The following is a 21,203-nucleotide window of genomic DNA, read 5'->3' on the forward strand; positions in this document are numbered from 1 at the left end:
TAAACAACTGAGGGAAGCATGTAATTAATTTTTTTCATAATATACTAAGGTGTTAGTTAAAACAAATTTATTTGAACTCGATTTTGATAAAAGCTTCAAGTTTATTTGACCAACTCTCGAGTCCGCTTCCTGAAAAAGCATGTCTACTAGTGTCATATATGAGAAGATGCGGTCGTGACCTCAGTTGGGCTTGAAACTATGAACTGCGACCGACACCTTAACCACTAGACCAGCCCTCCCCTTACGAAGATGTTGACATCAAGTTGTTTTCCATCAGGAGTTTGAGTAACATGATATTAGAGCAGGAGCAAGCGCTGTGTGCTCAAACTTCATAACCATTGACTCTTCGAAATCGATGTCTACGGTTAGAAATATTATATAAATTTATATATATAAAGTAAATACAGAAATTGACATAACTCATCCCTACCAATTTATATCAAAAACGTAAAATTTGTTTCACCATTCACTTGTCTTAATGACAGTCAGATACGGACTTGAGGCCCGGATCCAGCTCGTGCTCCCCCCTCCCCCAACCTCGTTGACTGAGAAGTGATCTATACTCATTATATTAACTCAAAATGCACCAAAGGCCACCATTTCATGTCTGTATTTCAAAACTTTCCAGGGGAAGAGCCCCCTGATCCCCCTATAATGAGGGGGATGTCTCACCAGTCTGTATTAAAAAAATATATCCAGGCGAGAGACCCCCTAACCCCAAGCCCCTTATATGGGCAGAGGTCCCCTCCAATACCTACCGGCTGTCAGCGCTATGCGCCTCGACGGTGACATCTTCGTTATAGACTGGTGCGTAATTAATTGTAAATTGTGTTTACGAGACAGGAACGCTAATTTAAAGCATATTCGTCTGAGAGAAGCCGATTTTTTTTTTTGAATACTTCATCCAATACCAGAATAAGAGTAAAATTAAAACACATGTTTCCGTGTGTTAACATCTGCAGAATGTCTCATGGACTCGGACATAAACAATCCCTCGGGAAATTGCAAATAATATATATGTAATATGATTAGAATAAACTTGCTGCTTGCACTATCTCTATGGAAATTTCCGTTCTCTTAAAGTCATACTTGTATACTAACATTTTCAAATTAGGACGGGAAAATCACATAAATTTAAAAATTAAATAAGCAGGCGGTCATTAACGAAGGGGTCGCATGGAAGACACGTACAGATTTGCCGCCAAAATTTTGAGGTAACCAATAGCTAAAACGGTACTAAGAATTACATGGCTCTCCCCATTCTATGAGCAAGACCATGTTGATCGTCACGGAAAACATACGCCTCGCCCGGGACTCGAACTCCCGACCCCGAGATCCGGAGATCTGCGTTCTTCTCCCTATTGAGCTAGGCGGGCGGGCTAACATCATGTTGAAGAAAAAATTTATATATGTGTGAAAATAGTGCAAGGTTCCTTGCCTCAAAGACGCAGAACTTTGAGGGAAAGTGAGCGTCCGGGCGTGTATATGTGTGTGGGTGGGGAGGGGGAGGGGAGTAGTCGTTAATATCACTGACTTAAGTGACTTCTGTTCAACATGAAAATAAGTTCAGCTGTACAGTAATTATTTTTTATAGTTTCATTCTTAATAACCAAGACATTTATTCAACGTCCTAGATCTACAAGAAATTAAACATCGATGTTTACTTGTCCCTAAATTTTCATATTTTCATTTTTTAAACCTTACTGACTCATAATTTATTATACTATGCACGTATGTGTAATATGTAATATTACGAGTCGAAAATTAAGTAAAGGCATGATAACGCATAAAAAAATTGTTTCTGTTATCCCGACCTGCCCTAAATTTTTGGTCCGACCCTAAATGTTTTTATGGCCTTGGAGAATGCACTTTTTATGCTTTAATCATGTTCAGTGATGTTAGAAATCAATTTACTGATGCTGATACTCTAGCGGCATAACCCCATTATTTGTATTCATTTTTTGTCAAAAAAAATAATTTCCGAAAAATCTCCCTTAATAAAAAAAAAATCCCAAACAAAAAATCCGACCTAGATCTACCTACCCTAATATTTTTAGCATGTTACCGGAAACAAATATTTTTCTTAAGGCCAAACTATAAAATACAATTTCTTTATCAAGATGGACTGCTTCTTCAAAACGGAACTCGCCTCCTCTATTAAAAAGTGAGTTGTAATATATTTCTAGACAACTACGTAACATGTCTATGTTACAAATAAACTGTCCGGAGAAAGAGCCCTGACAAATTGTATTGTAGAAGTTCAGTATACTGAGTACAACCCGAATGCGCCTCATGTAAATTTGCATGAAGCTCTCGGCCTTCTTACGTCATTTGTCTCATACGTCACCCGTTTCGGAGAAGTGAAACAGTATCAACAAGGACGCGAACATAGAGAATAACCATATTCTATTTATTTATTTATTAAAACTGTTGGAAAAATGATTGCTAAAGGTACTGGAAATAATTCAATAAGGATACTAAACTACAGGTTATCTTTGAACCATGCTTTTTGAAATGATGTTGAATTCAATGAATCATCGTTTCAAGAGCATGGTGCGATCGGTGACTGGATTTCATCGGGATGATCGACGAAGTCCGACTTATGATGTCGTCGAGGAGACAGACAATTAAAATGAAATTTGTTTGTGAATTGTAAATTTTGGAGGGATCACAACTTTGGAAGATTAACAGTGAGTCAGTTTACTTTATAAATGTTCATATAAATTTCTTTTTAAAATAACTTTTGTTTATTCAGAACAGGACAACTTCGCAACTATCAAAATTAGTTTCGAGCCGCTCGTGAGATGTGGAATTTGATTCATATCCCTTAATTATCCCGCGGCAATGTAATTTAGTTAACATTTTCATTGACCTACATAATTTGCATATTTCCCATGATACCTTGTAGTCAAATTAAACATGGCGTCCCGCATCGATTTGGATGCGCGATTGATACGGAAAAACACTACTAAAAGTAATCATCCGAACATTGCGGGAAGAGTCGACTTCATAGAAATGTAGAAAAAGTGGCAATCAGTTAGCGAAGTAAAAATTTTTTTGGCAAAATGCGTATATAGAACATACATTAGCTGAAACCTTATATTGCATATTTTTGAATGGAAGGGAATAGAGCTCTGACTGAGGCCCGATATGGGTAGCCGAATTAGAGCTCTATGTATAGATCTAAACTACAAGTAGAACAGTGATAATGACTTGGAATAGCCCCATTCACTGAGGTTGGGAAAATTATATATAGAGAAAAGTAAACGATATTACATGAACAGATGATGTATTTGTATTGGGTATTAAGTGGTCTTATCTCATGAGTATATAGAAGCGAAATTGAACATGACGAGGATTAGTCCCTCTTTTCTGAAAACTGTTTCGGAACTCCAGAGTAGACTATGCATTGAATGAATGAATCTGTTTTTAGGCATTTTCAGAGGTCATTGATTTACCTTACATTTACGACTTTTTTTTAATCCGGTGGTCTTGAGTTTGGGCCACACTGGGGTCATGGAAGCGGGCTCGAGAGTGATATCTTTAATCACCATTTAGCTAAAGTGAATTAGTTTTAACAAATTCAACTGGTCACCACAGTTTGGACATAAATTTGACAAACCATACTATCCAACCCAGATATGTGAAATGGTCTCTGGAATTCACACGCTAAGTTGTATGAAAAAAAGTACTTGCAAATTGAATATTTACCGGTCTAAGACACGGATTAAATTGAAGACTTCAAAATCTAATGTTGAGATTGAATGCGCTGGTAATTACATTTCTGTTATAGAAGCTAACTAAATAATATATATGAGCCGCGCCATGAGAAAACCAACATAGTGCGTTTGCAACCAGCATGGACCCAGACTAGCGTGTGCATCCGCGCAGTCTGATCAGGATCCATGTTGTTCGCTTTCAAAACCTATTGCAATTAGAGAAACCATTAGCGGATGCGCAGGCTAGTCTGGATCCATGCTGGTCGCAAACGCTCTCGCAGTTCAAATGAAGCATTTAATAAAGCAGACAGTGAAATCAACCAGATCAAATTAACTTCATGCTCATTACATTCGTATACAAACTATTCTGAAAGTTTCTTTTGATAAATTAAATACTTATAATCCAGTAAGATATGTATTTACTGATAAAATAGACGCTACAGTCGTGATCAGATTTTAAAAATCAAATCTGAATATCTGACGTAGCATTTATTCAAACTCATGTATATCTTAAATGAATCGTTTTCTCTATATGTTGTGTTTTTGAAGTAAAACGACCCAACGCTTTTGCAATGGCATGTTACTAGCAATGGTACTAGAGACCAGTTAGGTGCCCCACTACTTAACACAATGTAGCAAACTAAGGTGCATTCGTCCAGGGTAAATCATTCAACCATAACATCCCAACAAATTATACAACTAGGCCTGGCAGTGATCACCCCTGTGTAGTTTGGCTGTACAGGAGAGGTAACACAGACATCGAAAACTTTGACGAATCAAGGCCCACAACTCTGCTGAAAAATCATTCAACCGGAAAATGCCGATGATATTCACAACCATGCTTCACACTAATTACTTGTGAGGTTTGGTAAATTCAGTCAAAAGATATACAGCATATAATTTATCTGTAAAATATGACAAATCAAAGGCCATAACTTTGCTGAAAAAAAAAACTGAACCGGAACATGCCGATGATATGCATGTCTAGGCTTGGCACTGATATATCCTTGATTTGGTAGTAATTTGTTAAATGGTGTGAGAGAAGTCCCAAAATATAACCTAAAATGTGACAAATAAAGGGCTAAAACTCAGCTAAAAATCTCTAAAACAGGACAGTCTGACTATTTGCATAGTTAGCTTGGCACTGATCACTCATCTGAGGTTTTGTGGAAATCCACAAAATAATATATATGAATAGTGGTCAAAAACATATAAAAGAATTTACGAATAAAGGACAATAACTCCTCTGAAAATTAATGAAGCGGAATATGCTGACGATATGCATCATTCTCTAGGCTTAGCAATGATCATTTTTGTGAAGCTTGATGCAAGTCCAACCACTACTGGGAGATATTATCGATCACACAAATAATAATCCCACCTGGTATTATCTATGCACATATATTACACCACTTATAAGGAACACTGAACTAACTGTATTGTTAAAAATACCGGTATGGTGATAAGTCATTTGATTTAAATGTTTATTTTCAAGGTATATATTGACGATTGTTCTTTCTTGCTTTTTGTATATGATGTGTGATATTATATCTAAATTTCAGCTTTATATTTGAAAAAAAAAATATACATTTTTAATAGTGACCTAATTATATGCCATAAGACACTGTTTAAATATGTGTGTCCTCCTTTTAAACTGCTCCGCTTTTCACATATTTTTTCTTTGTGATCTAATCTCAAATGAAATTCATCTCGCACATAATTGGAGTAAGTGTTGGCGTAGGAGATGGTGGCATGATAATAAGAAAAAAATCACAAAATTATTTTTAATACAAGAAAAACAGTAATATCAAAGTAAAAGAAAATATATTAGAGGATTAATTGTGGTTAGGTGTGGATATAATGAGTGGGAGTGGGGTTGGGGGAAAGGGAGGATAATGCGGGCAGAGCTAAACAACATACCGCCATGTGTCACAAACCTACTTTGTCCTCGACATTATATAGTGTCAAGGGTTACTAGAACGTAAGTACAATAAATAAACAATTGCTTTATATGTTTCTCTAAGTTTTCTAATTTAAAGACAAAATTGGCTTGCATTTAACTGGTACATATGTATTCATTGGCAACATTAAGAATCACACTTCGATCATTTCCATGTAAACAGTTACATTTATATGCTTGTTTACATTTCAAACATGTACAAGGACGTAACTGACCCGACCCTCGTAGTGTGTAAATTCACGTTATATAAAGTTTCGTGTATCAAACATTGTCAAGCAATTTACAATTTCTGACGTAAATTAACATGGAATTATGATCATGTCATATATTATTTATGTTGGCGGAAACAATTTACAAATATCAAACTAAACTTGAAAATAAAACAAAGGACACAAAATTGATCAAATTATGCCTGTACGTGTGACAAGACTGTTCTAATGTTAAGGTTAAAAAACCAAAACAGTGTCTGGAAACTTGCTAGAATAAAGATGTAATTCAAAAAAAAAAACGTGTTCATAGTTTTGTTTTCTATAGTTTATCCTTTTTAGTTTTTGTATATTTCAATAAATTCAAAAATTCCGTTTATATTCTGTCTAGCAAGTTGAAAATTTAATTGCATATGAACTACCTGAAATTCGCATTCAGTATCAAAATATCACAATATTTCATCGAGTGAAAACCATATGCAATATTTGCACGAGGTGTTTAGTGCGTTGATCTTATATGTAAAACAAACATGTTTCCTTTTTATTTTTTGTCAATGGTTTTAACTAAATCTTACAGATATCCTTTCCGCAGCCTTCACGTAATAAAACGTATTAGCGTCTGATGGCCCTTTCACGCTTCCGTAGAAACAACATTTATTACACGAAATTTATTTTGAATATATTTCTGAAATGTCAACAGCTCTCAAATACGGTTATATCTTACATCCGAGGCATATACTGACACTCTCAGACAACATCAAAAACGACCTTTTGAGCGATTTGATGAGGTTCCAAAATTATCAATGTATCCTTGCTACCCTGCGTAGATGAAAAGCTGGCATGCCTTACTAAAGCCCAGGTAATTTCAATTCGTTAGAAAGTGCTGAAAATTGACTCCCCAATAGCAAAGAAAAAGAAAAAAAGAAGAAGTCCACGCGCATACATTTAGACGGGGTGACCCCTGCGCGTGACCCCTGACTATCTACGAATCAAAATACGGCTATCGTTTTCGAGTTTAGCATTTTTATGAAAGTTTCATTTTCTTTACTTCGGAAATAGCTGAATGTCGAGTGACGTCATTTTCTGTGTTGTCAAAAACATATATATGCCTGGCGAGATTGCATAAATATGTGCTGGCCATCCTAAGGATATCAAGTAAATGTCTCTGTGATACTTGTATTGTCCTTGTGAACTTACCAGATGTAGATAATAGATATATTCCTCGGAAACAATATCATGTACCACATCCACCTGATTTATATATTTCAAAATGGCCAAGCCATTAATTCATTAGAACCAAGGTTATTTTTTAACAGAAAAGAACAGAACAGAAACTTTATTTCGACTTAAGCATTTACAGCTCATCGTCATAAATGATGATCACAATATACATTTACAATATACATTTACAGTTTTACAGACTATATATGGAATACTATAATAAGAACATGTAGGTGAACAAAAACGTACATGCAATGTATGAGAGTGTTTAACTTGGAATACACAAGATATGCTCAATTATTAAGTACATCATTTCTAAGTTTAAAACCTTTAGTACAAAACGTAGCTAATTTATTTAACACTGACTTTTATCCGAGTTGAGTAAAACAATAAACTTGTACATACTGGGAGCTGTATAAAAATATCTTTGTATATATGTCTTTCTTAAATCGCTATATAATGGACAAATTAAAATAAAATGATATTCATCTTCGATGTCGTTTAAAGTACACAAGCAGCATTTCCTTTGATTTCTTTCTATATTTCTATGGCGTCCTGTTTCGATAAATAAATTATGTGAGTTTAACCTTATTTTCGCCAGCGCATTTCTTATTTTAGGATTTTGTATAATTCTCAAATAACAAGCACGTTGAAAATCAAGCTTTAATTGTTTATATACAAATAACGAGGACAAGAAGAAACGTTAGTATGCCATTCTGAAATATATATATCCCAAAGACGGTTAGTAAGAAGTGGTACAAAAGAATTAATATTAACAGATTCTTGGTATAACCAAACATCATTAAAGCCAGCATTTTGCAACAAGTTACGTACATTAGCTGCCCAGGTTTTTACATTTTGATTGCTGATTAATTGTTCTATTTGAGACCTTACGACAGTAGATAAAATACAACTACAGTCTTTACTTGAGAAAAGCTTTAACCAATATTTAACAATTCTAACGTATCTATTAATATATAATGGACATCTTCCTAATTCTGCATATAACGAGAGAGAATTTTGTAGACGTCTTTACATTCAAAAGCCATTTACAGAATTTTCTATGGATTCTTTCTATATTTTCAGCTTTAGAAAAGCCCCATACCTCACAGTTGTAATTTAAAATAGATAAAACATAAGCATCACATTATGTAATACCAGCCATTTCTCTGTGTAAAGTTACATCTCAAATGTGAGTAAATGAAATACTTATTAATGTGTTTAAATTCCGCATGAATATCAATAACGTGAAATAACGAGAGTGTTAAATCTGTATATAGAAATCTTTCATAATTTCATTTGTATAATTATATTGTTGTAACATACGTATTTCATCAGCGAGTCCTACTTCTTAAATCAAATATGAAACTTGTTTATAACAATAACAAACTCATAAATCAAAACCAACTTACTTTGCATAAACAAATATGTGAAGAAGCACAAATTCTTTTTACTATAATCCAGTGTCATTCTTATGTTTTTATAGACCTTAAAATCGTCCAAATATTTTCTTAAAAGTACAAAAATAAATAGAAATCACCGTGTTTTAAATCTGTGTAGTTTTTGTATTTGTAAAAATACCACTACATCCTGTATACTTAAGGTATTCGTCCATAAATCAGAACGAATCATTCACACATGACAGCTTAAACAGATAAGACTACGCTGTGACAAAAAAGCTGTATTAGTCAGGATCCTGTTTATCATAAGTTTATCCTAAGTTCTCTCTAAAGTATGCACTTTAAAAATTTATTTCACATGATATAACTTGTGTCATTTTAAAAGGAATGTATGTAATTATTTAAATTGTATAGCATAATTACCTTATTTTCCTTCCGCTCAGATTTTAAGAATAGCTAAAATGAATTTACATAAAAATGATGTTCATGAAACATCTTACTCATAAGCTTTAACTTTGCCCTAAATGCTTATAGATAAAACACGATAGTTTGAGATTTCCACGTTATGTTATTTAAATGCTTATAATGAATTTATTTTACCATTGTTAGCAAGTATTGTAAATAAATGTGTAAGTAAATAACTTTCACTGGTGTGCTATTTTTCATAATTTTGATAAAGACAGAATTTTATTTTTGAGGGATTCATCAAAATTATTGTATGAATGACATCATTTAAAATGTGACAAAGACATAATAGCAATCACAAAAGAGTCAATAACATTAAATGTATTTAAATGCATATCAGTTCATCATTTTTGATATTTTTTACTGTTAGTTTTGTACTTTAAGGGATAACTGCCAAACAAAAGCTTTAATTGTGCCCAGTCAGATGGGGGATTATATTTTATTCGAAGCTGTTATGTATGGGTAACTTTAAATATACATTTTATGCAGATCAAATTATCTGAGCAAAATGACCGCATTCCTTATTTGAGCCGCGCCATGAGAAAACCAACATAGTGGCTTTGCGACCAGCATGGATCCAGACCAGCCTGCGCATCCGCGCAGTCTAGTCAGGATCCATGCTGTTCGCTAACAGTTTCTCTAATTGCAGTAGACTTTGAAAGCGAACAGCATGGATCCTGACCAGACTGTGCGGATCCTGACCAGACTGCGTGGTCTGGATACATGCTGGTCGCAAAGCCACTATGTTGGTTTTCTCATAGCGCGGCTCATTTCACTGGTTCGTTAGTTACTCGATAGTTCCCACCTAGGACATGATGTCTCATCTCAATCTCTGACCTGGCTATTTTTAAACATTCGCTACCTGACATTAATACATGATAGCTTCAACAGGTAAATTTCGTTTGATAATGATAGTTATATAAACCCAACTGACATGCCTACATGTGGTGCGTTCTGACTGTGAAATATACAACTTTATGTAAACATATATGTAAACATCTTGGTAAATGTTCTGCTTGGGCAGTGACTTACACAACATCAGATTACGCAACTTAAATGCAAGTTTCAAGTCAGTTGGACGGATATTAATAAACATACGTGTAAAACAGATCGTAAAGGAGACTGTTTACTTTTGTCTGAAAATGAAAGTCTAAATGGAGGACATAACAAGTTTTCAAAAGGTATTATTTAATCAAACGGCATGTAATATTTTACAATGTGTTCATTATCACGCAAATCAGAATACTTTTAACGTTACGGGTATGGGAAACCTTCAATTTTCAACCCGGTTTTTAAACAAATCTGAAATGTTCAATAAGGACACAGCCCACAAAATGAACAATTAATCTGTGAAAGAAGATGAACCCTCGGCAATATTCAAAGACATGTTTTGAGAAAAAAATCTGTTTCGAAAACGCTGAATTTAGTATTCAACGTATTATAATGAAATATTATATAGACTGTGATTATCCATGTCAGTTTGAATACAAGTGAACTTTCATTAGCCAAGATTTCTAATGGCATGATTTATTTTGTTATGAAAACCATACATTGATGTATTATGATATAATAGTGGAACAACATCCAAACGATAGGTTGAAGATTTATTTCAATGACTTTATCATCTGTCTCTTGAAGAAAATACAGATTTTCAGCCTACTTTGACGAGTATTGCGGATTACAGATTGCGCACTTACAGTAGGGATTTTCTCAAATCTTACTATTGCATTGTCAATAAGTAACATATGGTCGTGCAGTAAAAGGAAATAGAGGACCAGTGTCATTTGGACACATTGTTATATCTGTTTATACATATTATATCATTTTTTCTTTAGATATTTGAAAGAAAATACATATGTCCTTAAGGTGGAGTGCGAGCTTTAAATTTTTTTTAAATACATCTATGTATTACGGGTACTCCTTGCAGGGCGTTTCCCAGCACTCCATTCTCCATTCGAGCCAAATCTAACAAAGCTTGTCCATAACAGAAGTATGCATCTGCACATTCTTTTGCAGTTTCACCATAGGCTTTTGATAGAATGCGACAAGCCTCCTGGAACTGGTTTACTGCTGTTGGTATCTCTCCACACACCATATTCCTCTTGCCTTGAGCAAGGATGTTCACAGCAGACTCGCAAGCCTCCATTCTTTCTTTATCCGACGACGTGCTGGTGCCTTCAATTTTAATACGTGATTTTAATGAAATTACTTCTGTCAAAAAGCGCATCATTAAATTTTTGTATTATATTCATTATTAGTATTTGATGAGAATATGTGTTATAATGGACTCATGCATCGTGTTAGAATCGAAATAAGAAGTTCCCAAGTGAGATTTATCGTAGAATATATCTAATTTTTTTGGTTGGGGTTAACGTCGCACTCCGTAGAAGCAATATAAAACTGATTAGGAGTGGGTATGGGTGTAGGGACAATGTCATAACATATGAGTATATTGTTGTCTTGGTCATTGACTAATAAAGTTTGTGTCGGCAGATTACTGTTGCTCTTTTATCAAAATTCCGATCAAAATTTATAAATTTTGTTGTTTATTTTTCTTGCTCCACTTGCACTTGTTATTCATGGTAAATACATATTTAAATCTGAAAACACTTAAAATTCTAAATACATACATGATTTCAGATGCATATATACTACAGCTGCTATTGACCATAAGAACAATTTGCTTAAGGAGATGTCACGGCTGAGATAGTTTAGCATTATTACAATACACAGTCGGTATTGAAATTGTGTTTCCAATACATGTGCTCATTAGATAAATCCTCAATATCTATGTGAAAATAAGGGATGTGTTTTGTATAAGTGCAACACTGTGAGTTGCTCTAATTACTGACAAATGACTGAAACAATAGGAATTCGTACGAGAGATGGATAGACAAAACGACAGTGAGGTAACAATATATTCTTTTATTGTTTTAATGTACGAGTTGTAAGCTACAATAAAGAATACCCATTTTATGAAAATCAAACTGCAAGTTAGAAATAACAGAAAAAAACTAATTAGGTCATGAGTCATCATATACCTGTCAAAATTTGTCATTAGTTTTCACGAGCTGTCAAAATTACTTTTATCTCTCTATTCTGCAAATGCATTGTTTTTGAAAGTATCTTGGACGGATATTGTAGTGTGTAACTTACTTTACATTCCACATTAATATTTGTGCTTGAAATTGCTTTGTTGAGCTCACCGACGTCACATATGAATGTCTATTGTTTTAGTTTACTGTCTGTTATAAAGGTATCAAATCTCAATATTAAGATATAAGAATTGTTCCTTTCTGGTAGACAATAGAAACTATTTGGTTGAATCATAATATAACAGTTTTTGGAAAGAACTAAATATTCTTTGGTTTTTTGTTATTCACCGGAAATTCAAAAAGTGACATCACCTTAATGGCAATTGTCCATCACTAGTAAAATTTGAAAGGATCAGCAACCGTGTCTGTAACAACAGACTATGAATTCCAAAGCATTATTTCTTAAATAAAAACAAGTTACCTATCCCATAATCAAAGAGAATCAACGACAGCAAAAAGAACAGATCATAAATTTTCATTTAGACTTTGTTATCCTCATTGCCATAGTATAACACTCAATTTCAGTCATATAAACTATCACTTCATTAATTTCTACATGGAAATCATACCGTTATAACTATATATTTCCGTGTCATTATACTGCAAAGCACTTACTCAACCCTACATCACTCCGTCGAGGGAGGGGTTAGTATAAAGAAACCAAATTTCAATTACAGCCGCCTTCTTCTTATGCCCTTACACACTTCTCCCAAAATTTATTGCAGAAAAAAATACATCAATCAAAATTAATCATGCCATGAATTTCCCAGTCCAGTACTTCCGCTTTATATTTCCCGCAGTAGTGCACTATAACAAATCTATATCTGCATGTAGTTCTCGTGCGGCTATCAGTGTGTAACATTATTAACCGTTAATAAGTAGGCTATAGTATTTATACACTTTACAACTATGCTTTGCACGGAATGTCACAGATCAGAGGGTTAGGTAGACTGGCTGTACTAATCACTATGACCTAGCGCTGAGTTAACAAACTGTAGGGAATCTAAAATGATAGTATATTCATGGCATGTAACGCGCGAAATGATTATACGTCCTACACCTTAATACGTTTGAAATACGGTAATACATCGATATCTTTAAAGTAAAAAAGTGGAAAACCACAGGTCACCCAACACGACATAAACGAAAATGTTGCAGGTTCGGTTTGATTGACGGTAGTGGAAGTGCAAGCCCTCTAGCCCCGATATGAGCAGAACTAAACATTTTTACACATGTTATAAGTACCAGAAAGTAATTTAGAAACCTACGATATACATATGTGCATATTGCCTTTTGTTTGAATAAACTGTCTGTCTCTGTCTCTGTCTCTGTCTCTGTCTCTGTATCTATCTATCTATCTATCTATCTATCTATCTAATCTAATCTAATCTAATCTATCTATCTATCTATCTATCTATCTGTGCAATAAATACTCAGAACTAGTTAATATTTAATTACTAATATCGTCTGCACAATTCCTTTATCATTGTTTCGTGATATAGATTTTATATTTCAGCCTTAACACCTGTCACAAGACTTTTGCCTCTGTATAATTATTTACTTGATTGTTTCCAATAACGTAGTGATTCGTTTCACTGAAACTGTTTTGAAGTTTTGAAAGGAAGACGATTGTGATATCAAAAACATGCAACAGATGGCAAACAATAACTTGGTCTAGAAATCAATATAATGCTTACAACATTTTCCTAACTGCAATATTTAAAAGAGAATTTACCGTAAATTTAGGTGAAGAATGAAATAAGAATCTGTTGAAATAGCTTCATCATTTTGTCTGTTTTTAAATTGTGCATAAGTCAAAGTTTGCCCTCAGCAGTCTGATCAGTTCATAGGCATTCTAGAGTATTTACTGCAAGGTACTTTGCATATATTCTGTTGTAACACGTATGAACACATGTATACTTTATTTAAGAATTGAATAATAATTTCTGTGCGTTTATACGGGTATAAAGTACATTGGGACTTCCTGCAAATTCATGAATCACACAAGCGATACTTGGCCTTCCAGTGGGGTTCATAACCATATGAACGCACCAAAAAAAAAATAGCATTCAATTCTTATATTTACATTTTACGATACCTTGCTACAAAAATAACTGATTTGCTTCCTAGAAGTATCAGAAAATCAAAATAAATGTCAAGATATCCTTCCGTCATCCTATAACAGAACAGTCAAAAAGGCCTGCCCACGTTCAACGATAATTCGCCTTCCGATTAAAATAGTTCCTGGTTTTGGTTTGAAATATATTAACTCCAGTGAAAATTCATACAGTCGTGTTCTGTGATCTTTGACACCAGAAAAATTAATTAAAGCTATAATTAAATGTTCTTTTTCAAAGTTTTGGCGTTCAATTTTGAAATAATTTTTGGAACATGACCATTCTGTTCATTGATAAAGTATGTTAATGTTTTAATGTATTTAAAAGTTAATGCCTTATGTAAATACAAAATTAATGATGCTTGTTCTACAGAAATTAGCCTTGAACATTATGCCATTCTGTTATAAAACTTCCATTTGGCAAGTGATTTGAAGTCAGCGACCTTATCGTAGAATAACCCGAGTTTTTCGTTCTTATGCGTAAGAATATATCACTCAGGCCGTAGGCCTTCGTGATATATTCTTACGCATAAGAATTCAATCATAATCACACATTAAACTCGAACGCTAACTAAGTTAATTATAATTGAAGAAAATCCCGAAAATTCACAGCTCAAAACTAGCCGGGACTTTATTTTTCTATTATAATTTGAATTATAGGCCTATGTGTTATTTTCTTATATTTCAGTATATTATGCTAACATTAAACGTATAAATTAACGAAATCATGTCGACAATAAGCTCCATAGTACAAAATTTCCGAAATCGTCCGAAACTATCAGCGTATTTTAAAAAATACCACCAAGTAACATCGCGTTTACTTCATTTTTCTATTATAATTCGATTTACTGTATATGTGATATTTTTTATATTTCAGTATATGCTTTCATTGAACGTATATTTTTACGATAAAATGTCGACCACTTGTTCCATAGTACAAGTTTTCCGAAATCGTCCGAAACTTCAGCGTAACTTTAAAAATACCACCAAATAACGTCGCATTTTAGCTCGGGTGGGGAAACAAAATAGGTCGTACTGAAAGAACGAATTGGGTGACATACATTTTTTGTTAATCAAACGCAAGTAAATATACTTGCGCATTTATGATTGAAATTTAAACAAAATTCCTCGACCCAAAAATATGTTATACTCAAAAAACGGACAACTTTCCATCTACACTCTACGTTACATTTTGTGTAAGTCTGATGCTTTAATGCGTCATGATCTTAAGGTACGTCATAGATCATTCACGAAATTTATACCACAGGAAAGGGAATTTTAAATCTTTCAAAAATATATAAATTTCATTCTTGTCCGCTTTCAACTGAAATAGGGATATGCTGAAAACCTAACTGAAACAATGAAGATGACGCCAAGAAATGACTCCCAAAAAGTGCCGTTAGTGGCCAAGTTTGACAGCGCACCAAAAAAAAAAAATGTGGCTTAAATAAGAGCCAAACGGAAAACGGGAATAAATCAGAAATATCCTCAATTTTTTATCGTTAATTTTTCATAGATGTATTTTAAAAAATTTTTAAAGGTCGCACTCCACCTTAAAACAATCTGAAAAAAGCAACCTTTGACAGAAAACAGTTTAGTACAGTAATATTCAAGCTTATATTGTATATTTCTTGAAAGCAAATGTATTCATAATAAAAGTTTGTTGTACTTAAAGAATAGTATGCACATTCTTTTTATGTACAAGTTCAGTAGTTTTTGGGTTCCATTTTCGTTTTGCGGAAATGATTGATATTGCAATACGTTTGCTTGAATCATTAGAAAATATTAAGATGTGAGCAAATTTCAGTAAAATGGGCTTGCGTCTAGATTAGCATTAGAATATTTTTACTTTCATGCCCTACGAAGGGGCGGCATATAATAATCTGACCGTCCATCTGTCCGTTTGTAGCCTCGGTTTCCGATCGATAACTGAAAACAGTTCGAAGCAGGTGGACAGATAAGTAATGACTGACAGATGAATTTGTATCTCCCCACATTCCTATTTGATTTGGAGGGGGTGTGTGGGGGGACTTAGAGTTGCCTATGTTCGTCCGTCTGTCAGTCCATCCGAAATTGTGTTGTGCATAACTAAAAAAGTATTTGACCCAGAGTCAACAAACCTCACAGGATGGTTATTCAGCACGGGACGTTTTAATCAGGGGTTTTAATTGGGGACTTATACAGCCAGATCAGAGTTAGGGCCCTTGACGTAGTAAAAATATTCATATAAAGGGCCTAAGTTTGTGTCGCATGTATCTAAAAAGGCATTTGACCCAGGATTACGACATATTGCAAAAATATGCATTTGAATTTATGCGCATATGGTTTATTAGAGTTATCACTCAGCCAGGCCAGAATTATGGCCCTTGACTTTGTCGAAAAATGCATACAAAGGCATAAAAGTTTGTGTCAGACACATCTCCAAAAGTATTTGACCTAGAATCATGAAATATCCAAAGAATATTATTCAGCATGTGCAATTGTGCACCTTTGATATTGTTCCAGATTTCTGTCAGTCAGATTAGAGTTATAGCCCTTGATTGTGAAACATATGCCATAAAGCTTGTGTCACATGTATCTCAAAAAGTATTTGCCTTCGAGTTATTAAACATTTAGGGAATTGACATATAGCATGTGAAGTTTCGTCTTTTGTTGTTTTTTTTTGTGTTCTGATTGGGATTTCACTCAACCAGACTAGAGTTATGGTCATTGTCTTGAAAAATACACATGAATATTTTAAAGTTTGTGTTGCATATATGATCTTACAATTTGTTTCACCTAAATTTATGAAACCAGGTAGGAATATTATCCAGCATGTGAGTTTGAGCACCTGAGTTTTTTTAATTTCACTTTGCAAGACCAGAGTTTTGGTCCTTGATTAGTTAAAAATATTGACTTTTTTGTCCCATTTCTCTCAAAATCATAGAACATTACAGGATTGTTATATAGCATATGAAGTTGTGCATCCTGTGTTTTCTTTGGGATTTTCCTCAGCTAGGCACGACTTATGGGCCTTCACTTTGTAAAAATACATATAATATAAAGTGCTTGAAAGTTTGTATTCCACATACCTTTTAAAAACATTTCATCTAGAGTCATGCAATTTTGTACAGTGACAAAAGTGCGTGCGTGCGTACGTGTGTGTGTGCGTGTGTGTTTGTGTGTGTGTGTGTGCGTGTGCAGTTTGCACCTGTGTATCTAGCAACTAGATTTTTGGGATGGGCCGCTCAAAGGTCAAAGCCGCGGTGAACTTGAGTTAAAAATCGAGTTTCTATCAATAACTTAAATACTTTGGCCTACTGTCGTCAATCTTCAACATACAATGACTCCCTGAGGCCAGTAGGAAACCCAGACATAAAAAAGGACAAAGGTTAAACTCACAGTGAAAAATGTTTCCACTCAAAAACTACAACGCTTTGGCCTACGTTGTCAATTAAATAGGACTGATTTCATGTGGTCAGTGAATGACACCTTTTGGTTTTTGGTGTTTTCTCTAAATTTAGCGTACAGTCGTCAAACTACATCGGATGATTGCCTGTGGCCAGTTGGTGACCCCTATCACTTTAGTGGTATGTAGGTTAAAGATGTAAGTCAGAGTGACCTCGAGACTGTAAACGGTTTTCACTCAATTACTTAAGAACCCAATGTTTTTCTGCCTTCAAACTTCGTAGCATGATTGCCTGTGGTCAGTAGATGACCTGTTTTGGTTGTGGGTCAGTATATCAGAGGTCAAGATCTCAAATATCTTGACACTGAAAAAATCTTTAACACATCTTGATTTAGTGTTTGGAGTATTTAGAATCATTATAAATGTCAATATTTCATATAGGTCAATATGTCATACAGCGTTATATTTTCAATGCCTTATCAATCCCGTAGAGAGCTTTTCTACACATGAATGTTGTTTGAATAAATAATGACTAAGTCTCAATATATTAACCGCTATTACTTCTTTTTGGCTAGTCTATTTAAAGAGTACGTAGAGTTTTAAATTGTTGGCATCGGCGCTCCGATTTGGTTAAGTTTGTTATGGAAGTTTGTATTTAAGTTTCAAACTTGATCAGTGCGGTGATTATGCATGCAGTGCGCATATTCCATTCCGCAAGTTGTTTTTATTCTTCTTTTTTTTGCTATTACAAAAATGAGTGCCTTTTTCATTCTTCTTTTAACAATTTTGGTTAAGTTTTTTTTATGTAAGCTGATACCTCAGTATCCGCGAATGGGAATTGATTGAAACTTAACACATGTATTTACTTGCAGAATGCAGGTTACATTACTCTGTTTTGCATTTTACGAAGTTATGCCCTTTTTTATTTAATACTTTTGTTGACGTTTTCTAAGTTGGTATCTCAGTAACCATATTCGGGAATGGACTGAACTTCACACACTATTTATCAATGATAATCTGACTTGTAATGTAAATGTCTTGTAGCTCTGTTTTATCTTTCACGAAGTTATGCCCTTTTTAAATCAGAAATATTTTTGTTGTATCTGTTTCAGCATCAGCATATTTTAACATTTATCGTTACAAACTTTCTGAATAGTTGAGTGTTGCTGTCCTCTGACAGTTAATTTAATTTCATTGACGGTTCTTCCTAAATTTGAAAGAGATTGCATAAATCATTGAGACATGTCGTGATAAAATGCACCCATATTGTATAATTATTTTGCCTAGGATAGACAATGATTTAATGTTTTTTTTAATGTTTTATTTCTTTATGTTCTTTCTATAGACTTTAAAAAAATTAACATTTGTTCTTTCTCTTAGCCTCTGTCTGATTAACTCAGAAACATGATCTTACATGAAAATGGATTCTTTTTTCTAAAACACAGAAAAGAATTAATCAGTTTGTATCTAGAAAATGGGACAACAACATATGTTATCCTAGGTTTAATTACCTATGATTCATTGACAAGGACATTAAACAAGAGCTGTCCGTAAGACAGCGCGCTCCGCTATTTGGCGATTTGACAGTAAAATGAGTTTATGTCTCAACAAGACACTTCCACTTTAAAAGGAAGATACACCAAGATACAAAAGACCCTATTACTCAGAGGGTTAATGGTCAAGTATGGAAGGGGTACTGACAAAATTTCGAAAATATTTAACATGAAAATAATTCCAAGTATAACAACTTGGTGCCCATGATCTAAAATATAATTGGCCCAGCCCCTGCACATACTTTATTTGTATGCTGGACAATGTTTATGTGAAGTTACAGTAAAATATCAGCATTAGTAACAAAGATATGACAGAAAAAATCAAAGGTTGTCGAAAAAGCTTAACCTTAAAAATAACCTAAGTATAACACCTTGTTGACCTTGACCTTGGGTATAATAGGCCCAGCCCCTGCTTAAACTTGTTTGTATGCTGGGCAATGTTTATGTGAAGTTACAGTAAGATACAAGCAAAAGTAACAAAGACATGACAGAAAACAAGGTTGAGGAAAAACTTTAACCTCAAAATTAACCTAAGTATAACACCTTGACCTTGGGTATAATGAGCCCAGTCCCTGCACATACGAGTAGAAAGCACCCCTATTCTCCGAAAAGTGGAGCTAAAAATGAAATAAAATCCGAAAATGTGTGTGTTTACTTTATATATTTACAAATGTCATCAAGCAGTAACTATTGACAGCATATCACCGACTCTCATCAAATTCAATCAGGACAGTTTTAGAAGATATTTTGCTCGTATTCATTGCATTTCTGCAAATTATTTGAAAGTCTCTCAACACGAATGTCGTTTGTGCAATTTTAAAACATCGCACTTTTACAGACAACACAATATACAAGTGCTACGTTTCACCACTGTTTCTATACAGAGGGGGAATGCACATAAGAAATAATTGAAATGATGGGATAATTGGGTATCCGTCTGGTCGGATTACGTCATGAATGTTATCATACTGGTGTATAACAGAATTTGCCACACTTTACCATGAAGTATTCATGACTTGATCTTAGTATCACAGTTAATTTCATAGATACACTCGCTTTGCAAGCATTAACACCAATATCCGTGAAAGTTTTCTAAATAATTCTAAAATAGGTATTATTATCACCCATATTCCCTAAAGAGAAAGCTGATAGATAAGCAATATGTCGTCAGTGCAGCTATATCGACAACACATTACAATCTTAACTTTCAAAGGAAAGTTTGCAAGTCGAAAACAAGTCATTGCTTTACCCATCTATATCGTTAAAAAGGTAACATTTCTTGTCAAAACAACCAGACAAGCATTTGCTGAGAGAAACAAAGTCTGATTTTATTTGAATCGTACTCGATTAACTTCGACGTACTGATAATTAGCATCTGGCAAAATGTTCAAATGGAGATACTTCTGCACATTCGGATCAAAACTTTTTCGATTAAACCCTTAATTTTCAAAACTTCACAATATACTAAGAAACTTAAGCAAATGAAAAAGGTAGGGTTGGATGCATCATTTTGTTAGAATAATGTGAAAAATTATCACCTACCCAATTTTCCATTATGGAACTGTACCGGAAAATCACAATTTTAATGACATTTTCGCAAATATAAATTATATTTCTACATTGCAGATCCTAATGGAACTTTCCGCAGTTGTAAATAAACAAACTGTGTATTTTTTATTGTCAAATAATGTACATGTATAGACCCATCTGCTTAGTTTTGAGATATAAACCCATGATTTAAAAGATCTGCACAGTGAATTTGAAAGCATTATTGGGAATTTTTTCAAGTGACAACATTTTTTCATCGTCTCTTCGTCTTAAGAAAGAAAGTAATGTTGTGTCATTTATACGCAAGATTATGTTTCTGTATGCGGGATCCAGGATTCATTCTATGATTTCTAAATAAATGACGTACATTTAAGAAATAATAAGTTCCCAAGTGTGGTTTATCATAGAATAATCCGTGTTTTGAGTTCTTATGCGTAAGAATATATCACGAAGGCCGTAGGCCTGAGCGATATATTGTTTCGCATAAGAACAAAAAACAACAACAACAAAAAAAAGAAACAACAACAAAAAA

General features: G+C 34.0%; 1 protein-coding gene across 1 annotated transcript in view; it reads right to left on the reverse strand.

The window, feature by feature from the left end:
* Nucleotides 1–8,783, reverse strand: part of LOC123542287 (uncharacterized) — a 33,114-nt gene extending 24,331 nt beyond the window's left edge. The window contains exon 1 of the mRNA XM_045328066.2: nt 8,519–8,783. Coding sequence (XP_045184001.2) covers nt 8,519–8,576 — 58 coding nt within the window. The 5' untranslated portion in view covers nt 8,577–8,783. The remainder of the gene's footprint in view (nt 1–8,518) is intronic.
* Nucleotides 8,784–21,203: the final 12,420 nt, after the last annotated feature.

Source organism: Mercenaria mercenaria, chromosome 1, assembly GCF_021730395.1.
Source record: "Mercenaria mercenaria strain notata chromosome 1, MADL_Memer_1, whole genome shotgun sequence".
NCBI classification, from domain to species: domain Eukaryota; kingdom Metazoa; phylum Mollusca; class Bivalvia; order Venerida; family Veneridae; genus Mercenaria; species Mercenaria mercenaria.